General features: G+C 43.4%; 1 protein-coding gene across 5 annotated transcripts in view; it reads right to left on the bottom strand.

The window, feature by feature from the left end:
• Positions 1-14,850, bottom strand: part of DNAH10 (dynein axonemal heavy chain 10) — a 494,970-nt gene that overhangs the window by 461,731 nt on the left and 18,389 nt on the right. For all 5 annotated transcript variants that reach the window (XM_085898117.1, XM_085898134.1, XM_085898126.1 and 2 more), the window contains exons 2-4: positions 8,941-9,134; positions 8,553-8,648; positions 374-486 (exon numbers count right to left, since the gene is read on the bottom strand). In XM_085898117.1, coding sequence (XP_085754243.1) covers positions 374-486; positions 8,553-8,648; positions 8,941-9,134 — 403 coding nt within the window. The remainder of the gene's footprint in view (positions 1-373; positions 487-8,552; positions 8,649-8,940; positions 9,135-14,850) is intronic.

Genomic DNA, 14,850 nt, shown 5'->3' with positions numbered 1-14,850 from the left:
TGCGTGCGGGAATATGCGATGGTGTGCCATCGACAACGTAGTTCTAGTTCAATTTTTTTGTTTGACTGCCAGGCAGTAAGACAGCAAAAAAAAAATTACCTTATTCCTCTCTGCACATGCACGATCGGAACGAGATTCTGTTCAAGTTGCCAAATTCAGAGCCGAAGTGCAGTACTGTTAAACTGCAGGTTCCTGTTTTGATTCGTTTTCTCCAGTATTCAAAATATATAATTCAATTGAAATTAAGAAGTGCCTTGATTAGAGGCAGACAGACAGACAGACAGTAAATCAATTGCATATAACCCCGTTTTGCACAACGCGCATGAGGTAATAACACAACTACGGTGATCCATCTAGCATCAAGTGAATATACCTGAGCAAGATGCTCCAAGGCCTCAGGTAGTGACCCACAAAAGGCACCAAAATGTATCAATGTGGGGAGCTGTTTTTCAATATCGGCATTGTCATGGAGTGGTGGAACGGAAACTAGAAGAATAGAAAGATAAAACCAAAACAGTGTTCAAAACTTCAACCAAATAGTGTCAACAAAGCATGGCCTCCACTCTTATCATGAGATTCTATGTGCTGTTCAACGTCTGCAGTAACCACCGGTTTACCGTTCGACCTTCCACTCCGAGTGCGTTGACGATTCAATTGTTCTTTGAAGACTTACTGCTCAGGAATTGTAAAGTATCACTCAATAAATGTAGAATGCGTTCATTGCTCCAAACTTCCACAATGTCGTATGCTGGACAAGCAATGCACCATCACAAAAGAAATATCACATTAACAGCATTAACATCCATAAAGTAACGAGAGCCATCTTGGCAGTTTCTCTCACTGTGTACTGTAAATAATGAATTCTAATGTGCCAAATGAATAAGTTCACCAGATTACAGCTGATAAACTATAAACTGTCTTTCCTCAAAGGAAAACCGACTTGAGCTGTTTGTTACCTCCACCACTGAAGGTGGATGGAGGTTATGTTTTCACCCATCTGTTTGTTAATTGCCGGAATCCTTCGGATTTCGGCAATTATGTTGGTCAGTTGTGTGCGTCATTCTGTGTGTCTGTCTGTTTGATGGGTAGTCGATGGAGTCGAAAAATTTTTTTTTTGAGATTTTTCCACCCTTATTATCAGTATTTCCATCGATATGTTTGTCTGTCTGTCTGTCTATCTGTTGGGTAGTCAATCTGGTCGAAAAAAAAATTGAGATTTTTTTTTCTACCCTTATTATCGGTATTTCCGTCGATATGTTTGTCTGTCTGTCTGTGCTTGTCTGTATGTATGTCTGTTCGGTCCAGTGCTCCGTTAATACAATGGTGATTTCGATGAAACTTGGTTGGTAGGTTCATACCATGACTTAGTTGTGTGCAAATGAGAACCGTTGCTATGGACACCACCGTTGCCTAGCAACGGGACTTTGAAATTTTTGAAAAATCATTAAAAAATTATTTTTTCGAAAATCAAAAATCGGGCCACGAGCGACTGTGGGCAGCACATTCAGCCATATTGTCAAAAATTTCCAGCCGGATCCTATGAAAAGTGTCGGAGAAGATAAACTTTGAATGAACCCTGGTCGAAAACAATAAAAAAAACGAAGTCCGTTATATCTCAGAGACTATGAGTCAGATATATATGAAACTGGTATGGTAGGTTCATGGTATGTCCTAGTTACGTGTGAGAAAGAACCGTTGCTATAGACCCCTCCGTTACCTAGCAACAGCCGAAAAACCTCAAAATGTGGGGGTATTTTAACGAAAAAACAATCTGCAGCATTAACCCTTGAAGCTAGAATCATGAATTTTCTTGTGCTTAATCCTCAGGTCATTCCCCATCAAACGGGCCCATCGCGTCAGGTTATATTGGGTAGTCAACTACCCATGTCTGCCTACCAGCTTGTCTGTTTGTTTCTGTGTTTGTTTACCCTGTAGCAGCCACACCGTTTCAGCGATCAAGACCAAACTGGGTACAGATGTCGGCCATGGTCCAACTTAGACACTTGTCGTTTTTGGTAAATCTCGGTCAAAGGTCAAGGTCAAGGTCACCAAAAAATCTAAATTCTTATTTTCGCAATAACGTCTGCTAAAATGGTCATATCGACTTCAAACCAAATTCCAAAATGTGAATCTTCCAATACTGCATCCAACCATATGTCTCATTGGGGTGTCACACCAACACCCTTATTAGCGGTCGGGGGTCAAATGTCAGGGGGGTCGGGTCAAAACTTTGAAATTGTGATAAAAATGCCATTTCAAGTCCGATTGACTTCCAAGTTATGATCATGACCAAACTAAGTGCTATAACTCATTAAACAGTAGCACTATCGACTTGTAAGAACCAAATTGATTTCCAGGGTTTTGTTTTTTCGGAGATCATGGAGACACAACAAAGTTATTCCGGCAATTCCTTGCTCAATGAGCAATTTCATTTGCTTGTTTGTCTGTTTGTGTACAGAGGTTGTGGACGGATCTCAAAAGGTTGTGGATGGATTTAGACGAAATTTTGTGGAGAGCTTGGGTATGTGACAAGGACGAAATTATTAGATTTTAGTGAAGATCCGAATCTGGATCTGAGAATTTTTTGAGTGATTCTTCACCATTGGAAGATAGGGCCAAAACGACAAACAGCAGGATATCTCAAAAAGTTGTAGACGTATTCAGACGTAACTTGGTGAGCAGGTTGGGAATGTAACAATGAAGAATTGATTCCATTTTAGTGAAGATCCGAATCTGATCCGAGAATGTTTTAGGTGATTCTTCACCATTAAGGCCAAAAACGATGTAAAGCATTATATTTCAAAAATGTGTTGGACCCAATATGTTCAGCTGGATCAGGAATTGTGCACTGGAGGGATGCGCTCTAATGAGTGGCCATTCACGTTAACCTCCGCCATCGAAGATCGGAGGTTACTGTTTTCACCCCTTTCTGTTTGTTTGTTACCTTCACAAACTTTGTTGCGAAGGTTATGTTTTGATCGTTGTGTATTTATTTGATCGCTGTGCATATGAATATGTGTGTTTGTTTGTTTGTTATTCGCATAACTCCAAAAGTATTGAACTGAATCGCAGCAAATTTGGTGGGATGATTGGTTATTATCCGAGGACCATTGTATTAGATTTTGGGAGCGATCAGGTCAAAGGTCAAAGGTCAAGGTCATGAAAAGGTCAAAATCGTCTTTTTACCATAGCGCGGTCAATTTGTATCCAATTTGCATCCAACTAATGCCAAAATGTTCAGAATTCAATGCCCCATCTTGTGATATGTGACATGACACAATGACATAATAACCCTTATTAGCGGTTGGGAGTCAAAGGTCAGGGGGGTCACGACATTGCAAAATGTGCTGTTTTAGTCATAACACGGTCAATTCTTATCCGATTTGCATGAAACCAACACCATAATGTTGACTGTTCTGTTCCCCACACTCTAATACCAATTACAAAATTAAGAGTACAAAGATCAAGGTCGAGGTCATGAAAAGGTCAAAATCGTCATTTTGCCATAGTGCGGTCGATTTTTATCCAATTTGCATGCAACCAATGCCAAAATGTTGTGAATTCATTGCCCAATCTTGTGATATACGATATGACACAGGACATTTCATGTTTTTAAGCCATCATAACACATATGAGATGGCAGATGTGGTATGGGATTAAATACCCTCACAATCAACGGTTTCTGGGGGGGGGAATGTAGCGTTGGCGAAGGTATGCGCTCTACTGAGTGCCCGTTCTAGTTTGTTTGTTTGTGAACAGTATTACGGAAAAACTCCTCGACGGATTTCGACGAAACTTGGTGGGGGGGGGGGTTAGGTATGGTCCAAGGATCATGCCATTAGATTTTGGACTCTCCCCCACCAAAAAAGAAATTGTTGGAGAAAAAATTTTTTTTTTTGCATTTCTACATGTTTTAAGTGATTTCCAACCCCCCCACCCCCCCCCCCAAAAAAAAAAATTAGAGAAAATTTTTTTTTTTGCATTTCTACACGTTTTAAGTGATTTCCAACCCCCCCCCCCCCCAAAAAAAAAAATGGAGAAAAGAACTATAACTCTGTCAGCACTGTTGACATCATATTTAATGAATAAGATATAAGGTTCACTTGAGTGACCCAGCAGTATTGGCGGCGGAGGATTTGCACTCTCCCGAGTGCTCCCCTCTAGTTTAACCTGTTACGCTCAGGATGTGCCTCTGACATGGCACCATTTAGATGTTCAAATGATGGAGCAGCTTTGCACGTGATAACAGTGGAATGTAGTTATATGTTTGGAAGCATCTCCGTATTGCTGGAGTATTTGGTGCTTCTTCCTTTACTTCACTGCACAACATGGTGGGAGATGAAGTGTAGGACTGCAGAAAGGTTTCTCAGTAAAACAGGCAAGAAACAAAGATGTTTGGAACCTCTAAATGATTACCTTCTGCAATCGTTTATGATGATTGAGACTGGGATTTTATTATTTGTGTACAAAGTCAAGGCTCGTGGAAGAGTGAGAAAACTGAACAGCTCAGTATGCAACAGAATAAAAGGAACAGTAAAGAGAGGGGGGAAACACCAACAGCAGGGTTGAGGGACAAAATACAGGGAGACTCGGACAATTGATGGGTGTGGGGAGGAATGGGGAACAGGAAAGGCTGCATGGGGTGGATAGGATGGATATAGAAGGAAACTCTCAGGAAGGAAAATGTGGAATTTGGAAAGAGCTTGGCTTGGGGGTGGTTTAATGAGGGTAGAAAAGAGCATGGTTTTGGATTGAGGACAATCTGAGATGGTCGTGAACAGCTGTCTGGAAGACCTGGAGGGAAAAATGATATTGAAGAGAATGTGGAAGTTGGTTCCACAGGTGGAAAAAAGCAGAACGAATGAGTGGAGGTGAGCAGTGGTCCTGGATTTTGGGTAGTTTCACGAGAAGGGTGTTGATGGTGGACGACGTGTGCCCTGCACAAACCTGGGGGGCTTTGACAAAGCACGAAAAGAGCAGAGGGTGTAAGACCAGAAAGGAGGCGGTAGAAGATATAGACCATTGTCTGTGATTGGAAAGTGATAAGCCCTTAAACTAAATTTCATTGCAGGAAATTCCAACGTTCTTGAAGGCTTTGGTTTTCCCAGAATCAAGCTGAGCAAGGTGTGAGGCAGGGCCAGTCCAGAGGGGAGAGCAATACTCCATCAAGTTGCGGATAAAGGCCTTGTCAGTGGATAGGAGCTCATGTGTGCAAAGGAAGGACTTTGTTTGACAGAGAATACCCAGTCATTGGCTGGCTTTGGAGGTCAACATTGAAATGTGGTTTGCCCAAGAAAGAACATGTTTGATAGTGAAACCCAGGAGTTTAAGTGACAACTTCCTCAAGAGTATTGTTCAGAAAGTGGATGGGAGGGTTTGCTAGACGATCTTTCGGAGAGAGATAATGAGAGCGTGAGATTTGTCAGGATTGAAAGACATATTCCAAGTGTTTGACCAGTTTGTGATTTTGTGAAGGTCAGAAGAGAGGGAAGAGGTGGCTGGTTGCCTATCTTAAGGATGAAGGATAAGGGTGGAGTCATCAGCAAATAGATGAACAAGATTTTCCAGAGATTCAGAGAGATCATTGATGAAGATTAGGAATAGGTCTGGGACCAGAACCCTCACTGCCTTGAGGCACTCCAGACACTTGATCAGACATGTGAGCTGATGCCGTCCGGTCCAATTGCAGAATCCGAGTCGAGGTTTGCCAGAATCTTCTCCACCTTCTCAAGTACAAAAGAGTCCAAGAGCAGTTGGGTATGATTGGTTAGGGTGGGTGCAGAGAGCTAGGGGTTGGTAGGTCACATGACATTCGCTTGGCAAATTGGAAGAAGCCTGATGCTGGCTTAGTGGTTAGGGTGGCTGGCTTGGGATCCTAGGGTCCTGAGTTTGAGCCCCGTTTGACACTGAATTAACATCAGGTGGGGTTGACTCAGCCTGTCATCCTTCCAAAGTTGGAAAAATGAGTACCAGTGTACTGGTATAGGATGCACAGCATCAGCAGCATAGTTGTACCCCAATAAAATGATAGCTACCTGGCAGCCAAGCTGTTTTATGCAAGAAGAAGGCTAAAGGGAAGATCCTTGATCTCCTTGAGGCAAAGTAAGAACTATCATTTTTCAAAAGATTTTGGAGGAAAGCCATGATGGAACCAAATTGTCCTCCAGGAATGTATCAGAAAAATAGGGAGACTTGAGAAGTGGATTACTTTCATAGCAAAACTTTTATTGAAGAGCAGTGAAAGATGATAATTCTTAGCTTTTTGAGAACCATAACAATGAGCAAGACTTCACGGTCAGCTTCCTGAAGTGACTGTGCAGTAGGTTAAGGTCAGACAAAGAGAAAGGAGCTATTACATCTACCTTTAACCCGATAAAAATGTGTTACTGTTACAAAGTAGCAAGCAATAAAACTCCAGGTGCTGAAGGCCTATCTATGCAGGTTCATAAAGGAAAAACCAACAGTTTGAACTTGGTTCAAGAGGTGATCCATAGAGGTGATCCATAGAGGTGAATTGGGAGGTTGAAAAAGGGAAGGAGGAGGGATGTGTTTAGTTTGAAGAAGTAGGTGAGGGTTGAGGGGATGTGTTTAGTTTGAAGAAGAAGGTGAGGAGGGTTTTCAGTTGGTAGAGGGAGGTAAGGAGGGGGAGGGAATATGCTTGACTCCACTTGTCGGTGTTGTGTGAGAGGGACTTCCTAGTGGTTTGATAGTGAGAGTAACAGGATAATTTGTGGTAAAAGTAGGTCCAGTAACTCTCCTCTTTTAGGAAATGCAATTCATAATACTGTGAGAGGTTATGCATTATCACCTTTCCAATTTTATTATCTTGCCAAAACGAAGTTTTTGCAAGATCTGTTACTTGGTAAGTTTTTTTTGTTTGTTTGTCTGTAATCATTGGATTTTTCACCTTTATATCACTCTGTAGAGCACAATTCTCATCGGAAACTCTTGTGGGTACACATATCGTAGTATTATTACAATACCCTTCAGCACACATAAAGGTCAAGGTCAAGGTCAAAGGTCAAGGTCACTTTGTGGTAAATCATGGAGGTCTATGAAACACTTATTTTTTGAGTAATTTTAATCGAATCATCTCCAAACTTTATGGGAATGTAGTACATGGTCTGGCGCTCAGCTGATTAGGTTTTGGTGGCGATTGGCCTTGACCTTCATGGTTGGCGCCTGAGGTCAAACATATTTGACCCCAAGGTCAAATTTTCAAGTTTTAGGAACCATATCGTGTAGTACATCAAATTGAACACCTCAATGAGTGCTTTCTAGATGTCAAGATTGAGACATTATGACGTCATTTGGTGACGTTATGAAGCAAACGCATATTTTTCATGGTTACTCTGTAGAACGATTCTCATCGGAATCTCTCGTCGGCAGATATTCCTCAAGGAGTCGCTCCTGGTGGATAGCAGCTCTGTTCACCTCAGTGTGACCTTAAAGAAGTCACACGTGGTCACCTTTTGGCAAGATACGGGTCACCCTGCGGGTGACTATGGTTTTTTTATTTTCACCAGAACTAGTGACATATCTGTTCATTCAAAAAAGCCTGCTCTTTTTCTAGTCTGCATCGTGAAAGGAAGTCCCATTTTTCAGGCATTGAGCCGATGATATATGTGGGCTCGTAATGATTGTATAACTTGCTGTACTCTCATCTGAACTTGTGGACGTTACTGGGTGAGCTCACTGAATCCTTAACCGGTTGTATACTTGTATACAGTCATCGTGTTATGCTATTAGGGTTGAGCTTTACATGGATCAAGTACATGTACCCAATGTATGATTCTTGGCCACGTGTGATTCTCAGGAGTAATATTTACGATAATTCATTAGTTTGAGCGTGTGTCATTCATTATATTGTTATGGTTCAATCGACTGGTTGGGCAGGGTGTAAACTCTCTGAGGCTAACTCAAAATATGAGATGGAACGATGTGGCATTGCACTCATGTGATACAGTAGATTCACCTGTTCTACTGTATTGATATAGTTGTAAGACTGGCGTATTACCTATGTGGTAAGACTGAATATTTGAATAGGTTACGCTTCCCCTGATTTGCAATGTTATAATATTGCATTTGCCGATATATTCACCTGTGCTACTCTATTGATGCAGTCATAATACTGGTGTATTGAGTTGTTGTCTCATTGATGTTTGCAGGAATTGATTAATGTATAATATTCATGCATGCCAATAAACCACACATCGAGAACCTCAAGACAAGCTCAGACTCCTTGTTGTTTAATACTAACCGATGGAGGAGTACTGATGGTGGGGGTATGGGGGGAGGTGGTGGTGGGGAGTGGTTCTTCGCCGTTTACAAAATGTACAATTCCATATCTTAAGCTGGAGAACCTGTTTGGCTCAATTATCTTGCTGCAAACAATAAACCTGAATTTTCAATCTATCCTTATTCATGTATGTGACATGACTAGTCCATAAAAGTTAGGCATCCTACCAGAACTTCAGTGCAAAAGAGTTAATTCAACAAGCAAGGTCTGATAAGTGAAAAACAAGATTATTATGTTGACGAGTATGTCTTACCATTTGTGTCACGAAGGAAGAAGGCCCAATTACTGTTTGACTCGACAGCTGAGGGTTTTAGAGTAGCTTGCAGTAGAGGCTGTGAATAACTTTGATCTGTATTGTAGACGGAAGGGAATGATTGAACATGTGCAAATAGAACATGCACACACATGTTGCAGTCTCCTTAGAAACTTTATCAAAAATTGGATATTCCATAATCAAAAATCTCTTTTGTCATCCAACTAACTGCAACTGCAAGGCAGAAACCCTGTATGTATAATCATGAACATCAACATTTGTCTTAAACTCAGGGTAGTTGTAACAAGAGATCAAAACCCATAGAATGGCCAAAAGCACAAATATGTAGGTCCAGCGAAGAATGTAATGACAACACAAACATGATCACCTGCAACAGGTTCTACCGAGAGTGTGTAAAACCAGAGAACGAGAGGAGCTTTTTCGGGTGTCACAGTACTAAGAAATGTGAGGATGATGCTTTTGTCTCGTTCTGGTTGACAAAGTTTGACACCATCATTATGGAACAGCAGCAGACTGGCCTGCCGCACCAACCAATCCACAACAGCATCTGCCATGGCATCACTGTCAAGTGAGGGGGGAAATGTGCACAAGAAGCAAAAGTGAGGGGAGAATACACAGGCAAACAAAGCTCTGCATCTCTCCATGTTCCTCCTCACCTGCACAGACATTCTTGTCATCTAACATGTGCTTCGAGAAGAATACATTGAAAGGATCCCATCATAAAGCTTCTCCCTGATGTGTGAATAAAGTAATTCTGCTTTGTTCACTGCTTCATATGCACATCCAGCAGGGTAGCCATTTTTAAAGCCTGGTGTGATACTGTCAAGTGACCGATCACAGTGCCACACACCTTCAAATGGATGGGAGATACAAACCTTTCATTGTAATCTTGTGTAGCTTTTCAACGATGCTACAGTTACTAACTGAAAAAATTACCCCCGGTTGGGGGTAATGGTCATCTCTGAAACTCTGTAGATATGGATCTCTGATCGGCTGAGAATGGCTTCGATGTCGTCTTGTCTTTTGGTTCAACGTACAGACGAAAGGCCGGGAGTAAAAAGGATAGAAAACCTCAGAAATCAAACTACATTTCTGAGTTATCCGGAGATAGATTTGAAAATGGTTGATTTGGAACATTTATGATCAATGTGTCTTCAAAAGGATAGAAACCGGACCTCAGAAATCAAACCGCATTTCTGAGTCATAAATGGCGGATGATATTTTGACAATGGATGATTTCACAAGTTTATAGCATTGGTGACCTTGACCTTGACCTTCAATCGTGTCAAAAGTCATACCCTCGTCCATCACTCATCGACCCCTACCTACATACCAAGTTTCATCAAGATCGAGCAAATATTTTTTTGACCGTATCACATCGACGATTTTTACAACTTTGAAGACACGTGACTCGATAACCAGGACGAATTTCAAAAAACGGGCCCAACTAAATTTAGATATTGTTCCATATTATCAGAATCTGAAGGAATTTCGAAGATCAGATCATAAACGGTGGAGGAGATAGATTTTGAAAATGGACGATTTCGCAACTTTGGAGTGACCTTGACCTTCAATCGGGTCAAAGGTCATACCGTCGTGCATCCCTCATCGACATCTACCCACATACCAAATATCAAGAAAATCGGAAGAAAAAATGGGGACGTACGTACGTACGGACATCGAGACTGGTTTTATTAGATCATCTCATTAGAGATGACCTAATAAGAGGTATTACTTTCATACCAACACTCATACTTGTGAACCTCCGATTTCACTTGTAATAAAACTTTTCAATAAACAGAGAAAATTATCGGACTTTTATCTAATGGAGAAACTTCTACAAAGTATCACAAAGTCCCACCAAGGAAACTTTAGATTGCTGCACGTTTAACGTTTAAACACACGGCCAAGGCTGCTGGCCCTTAGCGTCAACCATTCTCACATCACATCACAGTTCAGAGAACTTAATATCAACTACCCATCTATTTACTTACCAATATGTATTAATGTAGTTGAAATTAAACTTCCAATTGTTGCAATCTCTCGAAATAAACGTGCTGAGTAGGCAGCGAGCCTGTTTATTTGAAGGAGATAGGTGATTATGTGCTGATACCGAGGTTTGGTGCAAATGCAAATGCCAAGAGCACAAGAGTCACTCTGAGCCTGAGAGGTCGACAGTTTGAACCCTGGCCGAGTCATGCCAAAGACTTTAAAAAGTGATACATACTGCTTCCTTGTACGAGTGCAGCATTTAAAAGGATAAGAGCACGGACAATCCCCAAAGGTGGACATCCATGGAGAGGAGGAAATTCTGCCTTCGGAAATGCCCTGCTGAGTGCGGTGAGAAAGGCGGTACCATTTTTGTGACGTCGCTGATACCTAGAGTGCCCTGGGAAAGTGGAAAACCACCAGTCACTTTTAAGCAGCACATACTATTTTTAAACAGATTATAACTTGGGCTTCCCTTGAGGTGTACAACTCGAACTGTGGCTGCCAACCTGTTTACCTGCTTTGGAACTGGATCTCTTTGAGGGGGTCGCGCACCGCCCAGAGTACCTGGACAAACGAACACCCCTCCATCAGCCGGACCCGCTGCCAAGCTCAATCCTGCAGTCCAAACCCCGAAAACCTGGCTCAGGCCAAGAGACCCTGGAGCTCATCACACCCCAGCTGCAATGCTTTTATTTAATTTCAGCACACGTTTTACAACCGGAATGCAATAAGCCCCAGAATCCCTCAACCCGAGCCGTATTTTAAAATTTAAACCAGCCCAAAATTTAAACAATGGAATCGAACCCAGCAGTTGCCCTGACCACCAAAAAAGTGTTCATCTGCCCAACCCTCACACTCCCCAACACTCCTGGCTCAAAACACTACACAAACACCACAGCACAAAATAAACCACCTCCAAACCACAACACACCCACCTGTAGGAACTTATCACAACCACTCATTGATTATCATTTCATAAAAGTTGGAAGAGGGTTGAGAGAGGGAGGAGAGAGAGGAAAGAGAAGTGGGGGAGCGAAGATAAACAAAGATATGGGGGGAAGGGGTGGATGGGGGGAAGGGATGGATGGATGGATGGAAGGAATAGAGAGAAGGAATACAAGGAAGGAATGGATGGATGGAGGGAAGGGAAAATTTAAGGAAGGGATGGATGGATAGAGGGAGGGAATGGATGGGATGGAAAGTGGATTCACAGCATGTTTCACAGTTGTTCATGAACACAAAACTCAAATCTCACAGAGTGAACATGAGGTGTAAATAATGAATGATGAATGAATAGATGAGTTCCCACTTGATGTTTGTATGCCATTACATTCCCTGCAACATCGACAATGAGCTTGAGTTTTGGAAACAACTCTCCCCAAATAACTTCTAAAATACTCCACTAGGGGCTGTGTCTCTGGCGGTGCTCAGTATGACCACTTCGAGGTGAAGGTTACATTTTAAACTTTTGGCAGATTGAAGTAAGACAATGGAACAAATGTTTATATGTACTACATTTACATTATCACCTAAAATTGTTTTGAATGTCAATTTGTAATTTTATTTTCAAACACTACAACAAGTGTTGTGGTTGACCAAATTCGCAAACCACCATTCAGGTCCCTTAGGTGAGATATCTCGGTAAGTATATGTGTAGTTAGGCCCAAACCCGTTGTCTAGAGGGAATAAATGTCATTCATGCGGGCTGCGACTCTTCAGGATAGCCGTTTTTCTTTTACTATCTTTATTTTGGACCAGCCGCCATTATTACCACCACCAACCACGTCTCAACAGCCATCACAACAACAACCACCAACCACAACGCCGCTTCACAACAACAACCACCAACCACAATGCCGCTTCACCACAACCGCCACGACCTTTACCGTCACAACTCGCCACCGTCGCATCGCCACCATTCTCGTGCCACTTGTGGGCGCCGATGCTGGACTCGTGCGGGGCGCGCACCGAGCAGCGTGTTCGAAAACATCACGGACTTTCCGCAGAAAAACGGATCAAAAACGACTCACGCCCACTTTTGTTCCGTCCAATCGGTGAGCGCGGGGCGATTTGGCCCCGCCTCCAGGGCGTTGGAGGGCGGTCGCTATATGCAAATTCATGGATCAAAAAGCATTCACGCCCACTTTTCCTCGGGCCAATGGGGAGGCAGGTGAAGGATCGGGGGCAGAGGGTCAAGGGTGAAAGAGCGAAGCCACGGGGCTTATAAAAACGACTGCGTTCGTCAGTCGAGTTCAGTTCAGTTGGAAGTTGAGTAAGAGTTCAGTTGGAAGGAGAGGAAGAGTTGAGTTGGAAGTAGAGAGTTGAGTGTGCGGAATTCAAGAGAGTCGTCGGTGGAGCTGGAAAGAAGTGGTACTAGTCGGAGTGAAGAGGACGGAACTGTGGAGAGGTGACGGCGGCGAAGGCGGACGAGGGGGTGCTCGCGTCGGTGCCGGGAGCGGCACAGGGAGAGGCCAGCAATGCGACCGAGGTGGAGGAGGAGACGCTTGCCGCGGGACCCGAGACAGGGTTATATCCTCCTTTCCCCGAGCATCAGCAACCCCCTCCTGTTTCCCCCCGCGCTGAGATAGTGCGACAAAGGGGGCCCCCTTCCCACCCCCTACCAGACACTGTCCGCGAGGCCCGTGGAGTTGAGGCACCACCGCTGCTCCGCGTCTCATCATCAGACGGGTAGGCCCGACACGGTCTCGGCCCCAGGCCCGCCTACCCCCCTCATCCTGGAGGGTGGTTCTCTTTTCTTTTGCTTTGGGAATATGTGTTGTCGGCGCCGTCTGTGAAGTAAAATTGTACAAGTGTTGCCGTGTGCCCGGTAGTCGGATAGATCTGCATTGTTGCATTTGCTTTTTGTGTAATATTGCATTGTCTTCTTCTTTTACATGTGCTTTTGGTGGAATTGTATGTGTGCTTTCCGTTCATCGCGAAATAAATGTGCTTATTGTTGAACTGTTTTCCCGCTTCGCTTCGTCATTTCTTTCTTTGAATCCCCATCTTGCTTCACGTAAAGGGTTGGTCGTGGGCTAAGACGCTCGATAATTAATCGAACCGTCGAGGCCGACGAATAACACCGCTCGGTTATCCCGATAGTACGGAACGGGTCGCTTAAGTGGCCCGTGTCCGAAGTCGACCTGCGGCGAGGTGCGATCGCCCGGTCTACCCTCCGTGTGGGTACTTAGGTAGGTCGAATTTGGCGAGCAACCCTATCCCACGCGGGGGCCGATTGGCACGATCGCGGTGAGACCGAAAGGTCCACCCGTGACTGGTTCCCGGCGTTAGTCCGAGAGGGTCACGACTGGATTGTCCGTCCGGTGGGCGACGTGCCGCGATTCGAGTTACGTGGCCGTCCGCACGCCGGCGGGCGCGAATCCGCAACAATATGTACTGCATTTACATTATCACCTAAAATTGTTTTGAATGTCAATTTGTAATTTTATTTTCAAACACTACAACAACTGTGATAAAAAAGGTAATTTACATCACCATTTATTGTCTCACCATGGCTTATAAATATCGGTTTGATCCAGCCATCCATCCATCCAATCCATTCATTCCCTCCATCCATCCATCCAATCCATTCCTTCCCTCTATCCATCCAATCCATTCCTTCCCTACATCCATCCATCCATTCCTTCCCTCCATCCATCTATCCATCCAATCCATTCCTTTCCTCCATCCATCCGTTGATAAGGAACAGCAGGCTTGGCATGTATTTATTATTGTGTTGTACAGAGGGACAGCGCCGAAGGACAGTGCCGAAGGACAGTGCAGAGTGACAGTGCAGAGTGACAGTGCAGAGTGACAGTGTGGGTACTTTTGCCATGCATCGCCATGGCTTGCAAACAAATATTCAAGCAGCTTGTAGAGTGCTCACAAGTGCCTTAAGCACTCAAGCAAGCACTCCAACGAAACAATTGATAAGGAATGGCAGGCTTGGCAAGCAATTAGCAATCGCCAATCAGTCATATTAAACACCACCCGGAGATGCCTGGAGTGTCAACCAATGTGTGAGTTCAACAAATGAACACTTTTTTTTAGCAGTCAGAACTGCTGTTAAGGTCAATTCCACAGTTACAATTTTGAAATTTGGCTCAGGTTAAGAGACTAGAGCTTATTGCATCTGTTGAAATGAAGTAAAGCCATGAACACTCGGAGATAATGTCTTAAGTCAAGACATTATCTCCGAGTGTTCATGGCTTTAGTTCATGGCCTCAAGTAATGTCTCGTCCGCATTTCTGAACTTAAAAAATGTTGAACCCCAGTTTGCAATGAA

Source organism: Eptatretus burgeri, chromosome 1 (genome assembly GCF_056783735.1).
Source record: "Eptatretus burgeri isolate ZD-2024b chromosome 1, Ebu_testis_v1, whole genome shotgun sequence".
Taxonomy (NCBI): domain Eukaryota; kingdom Metazoa; phylum Chordata; class Myxini; order Myxiniformes; family Myxinidae; genus Eptatretus; species Eptatretus burgeri.
The sequence above is the reverse complement of the archived record's forward strand: the minus strand, read 5'-3'. Positions and strand labels throughout refer to the sequence as shown.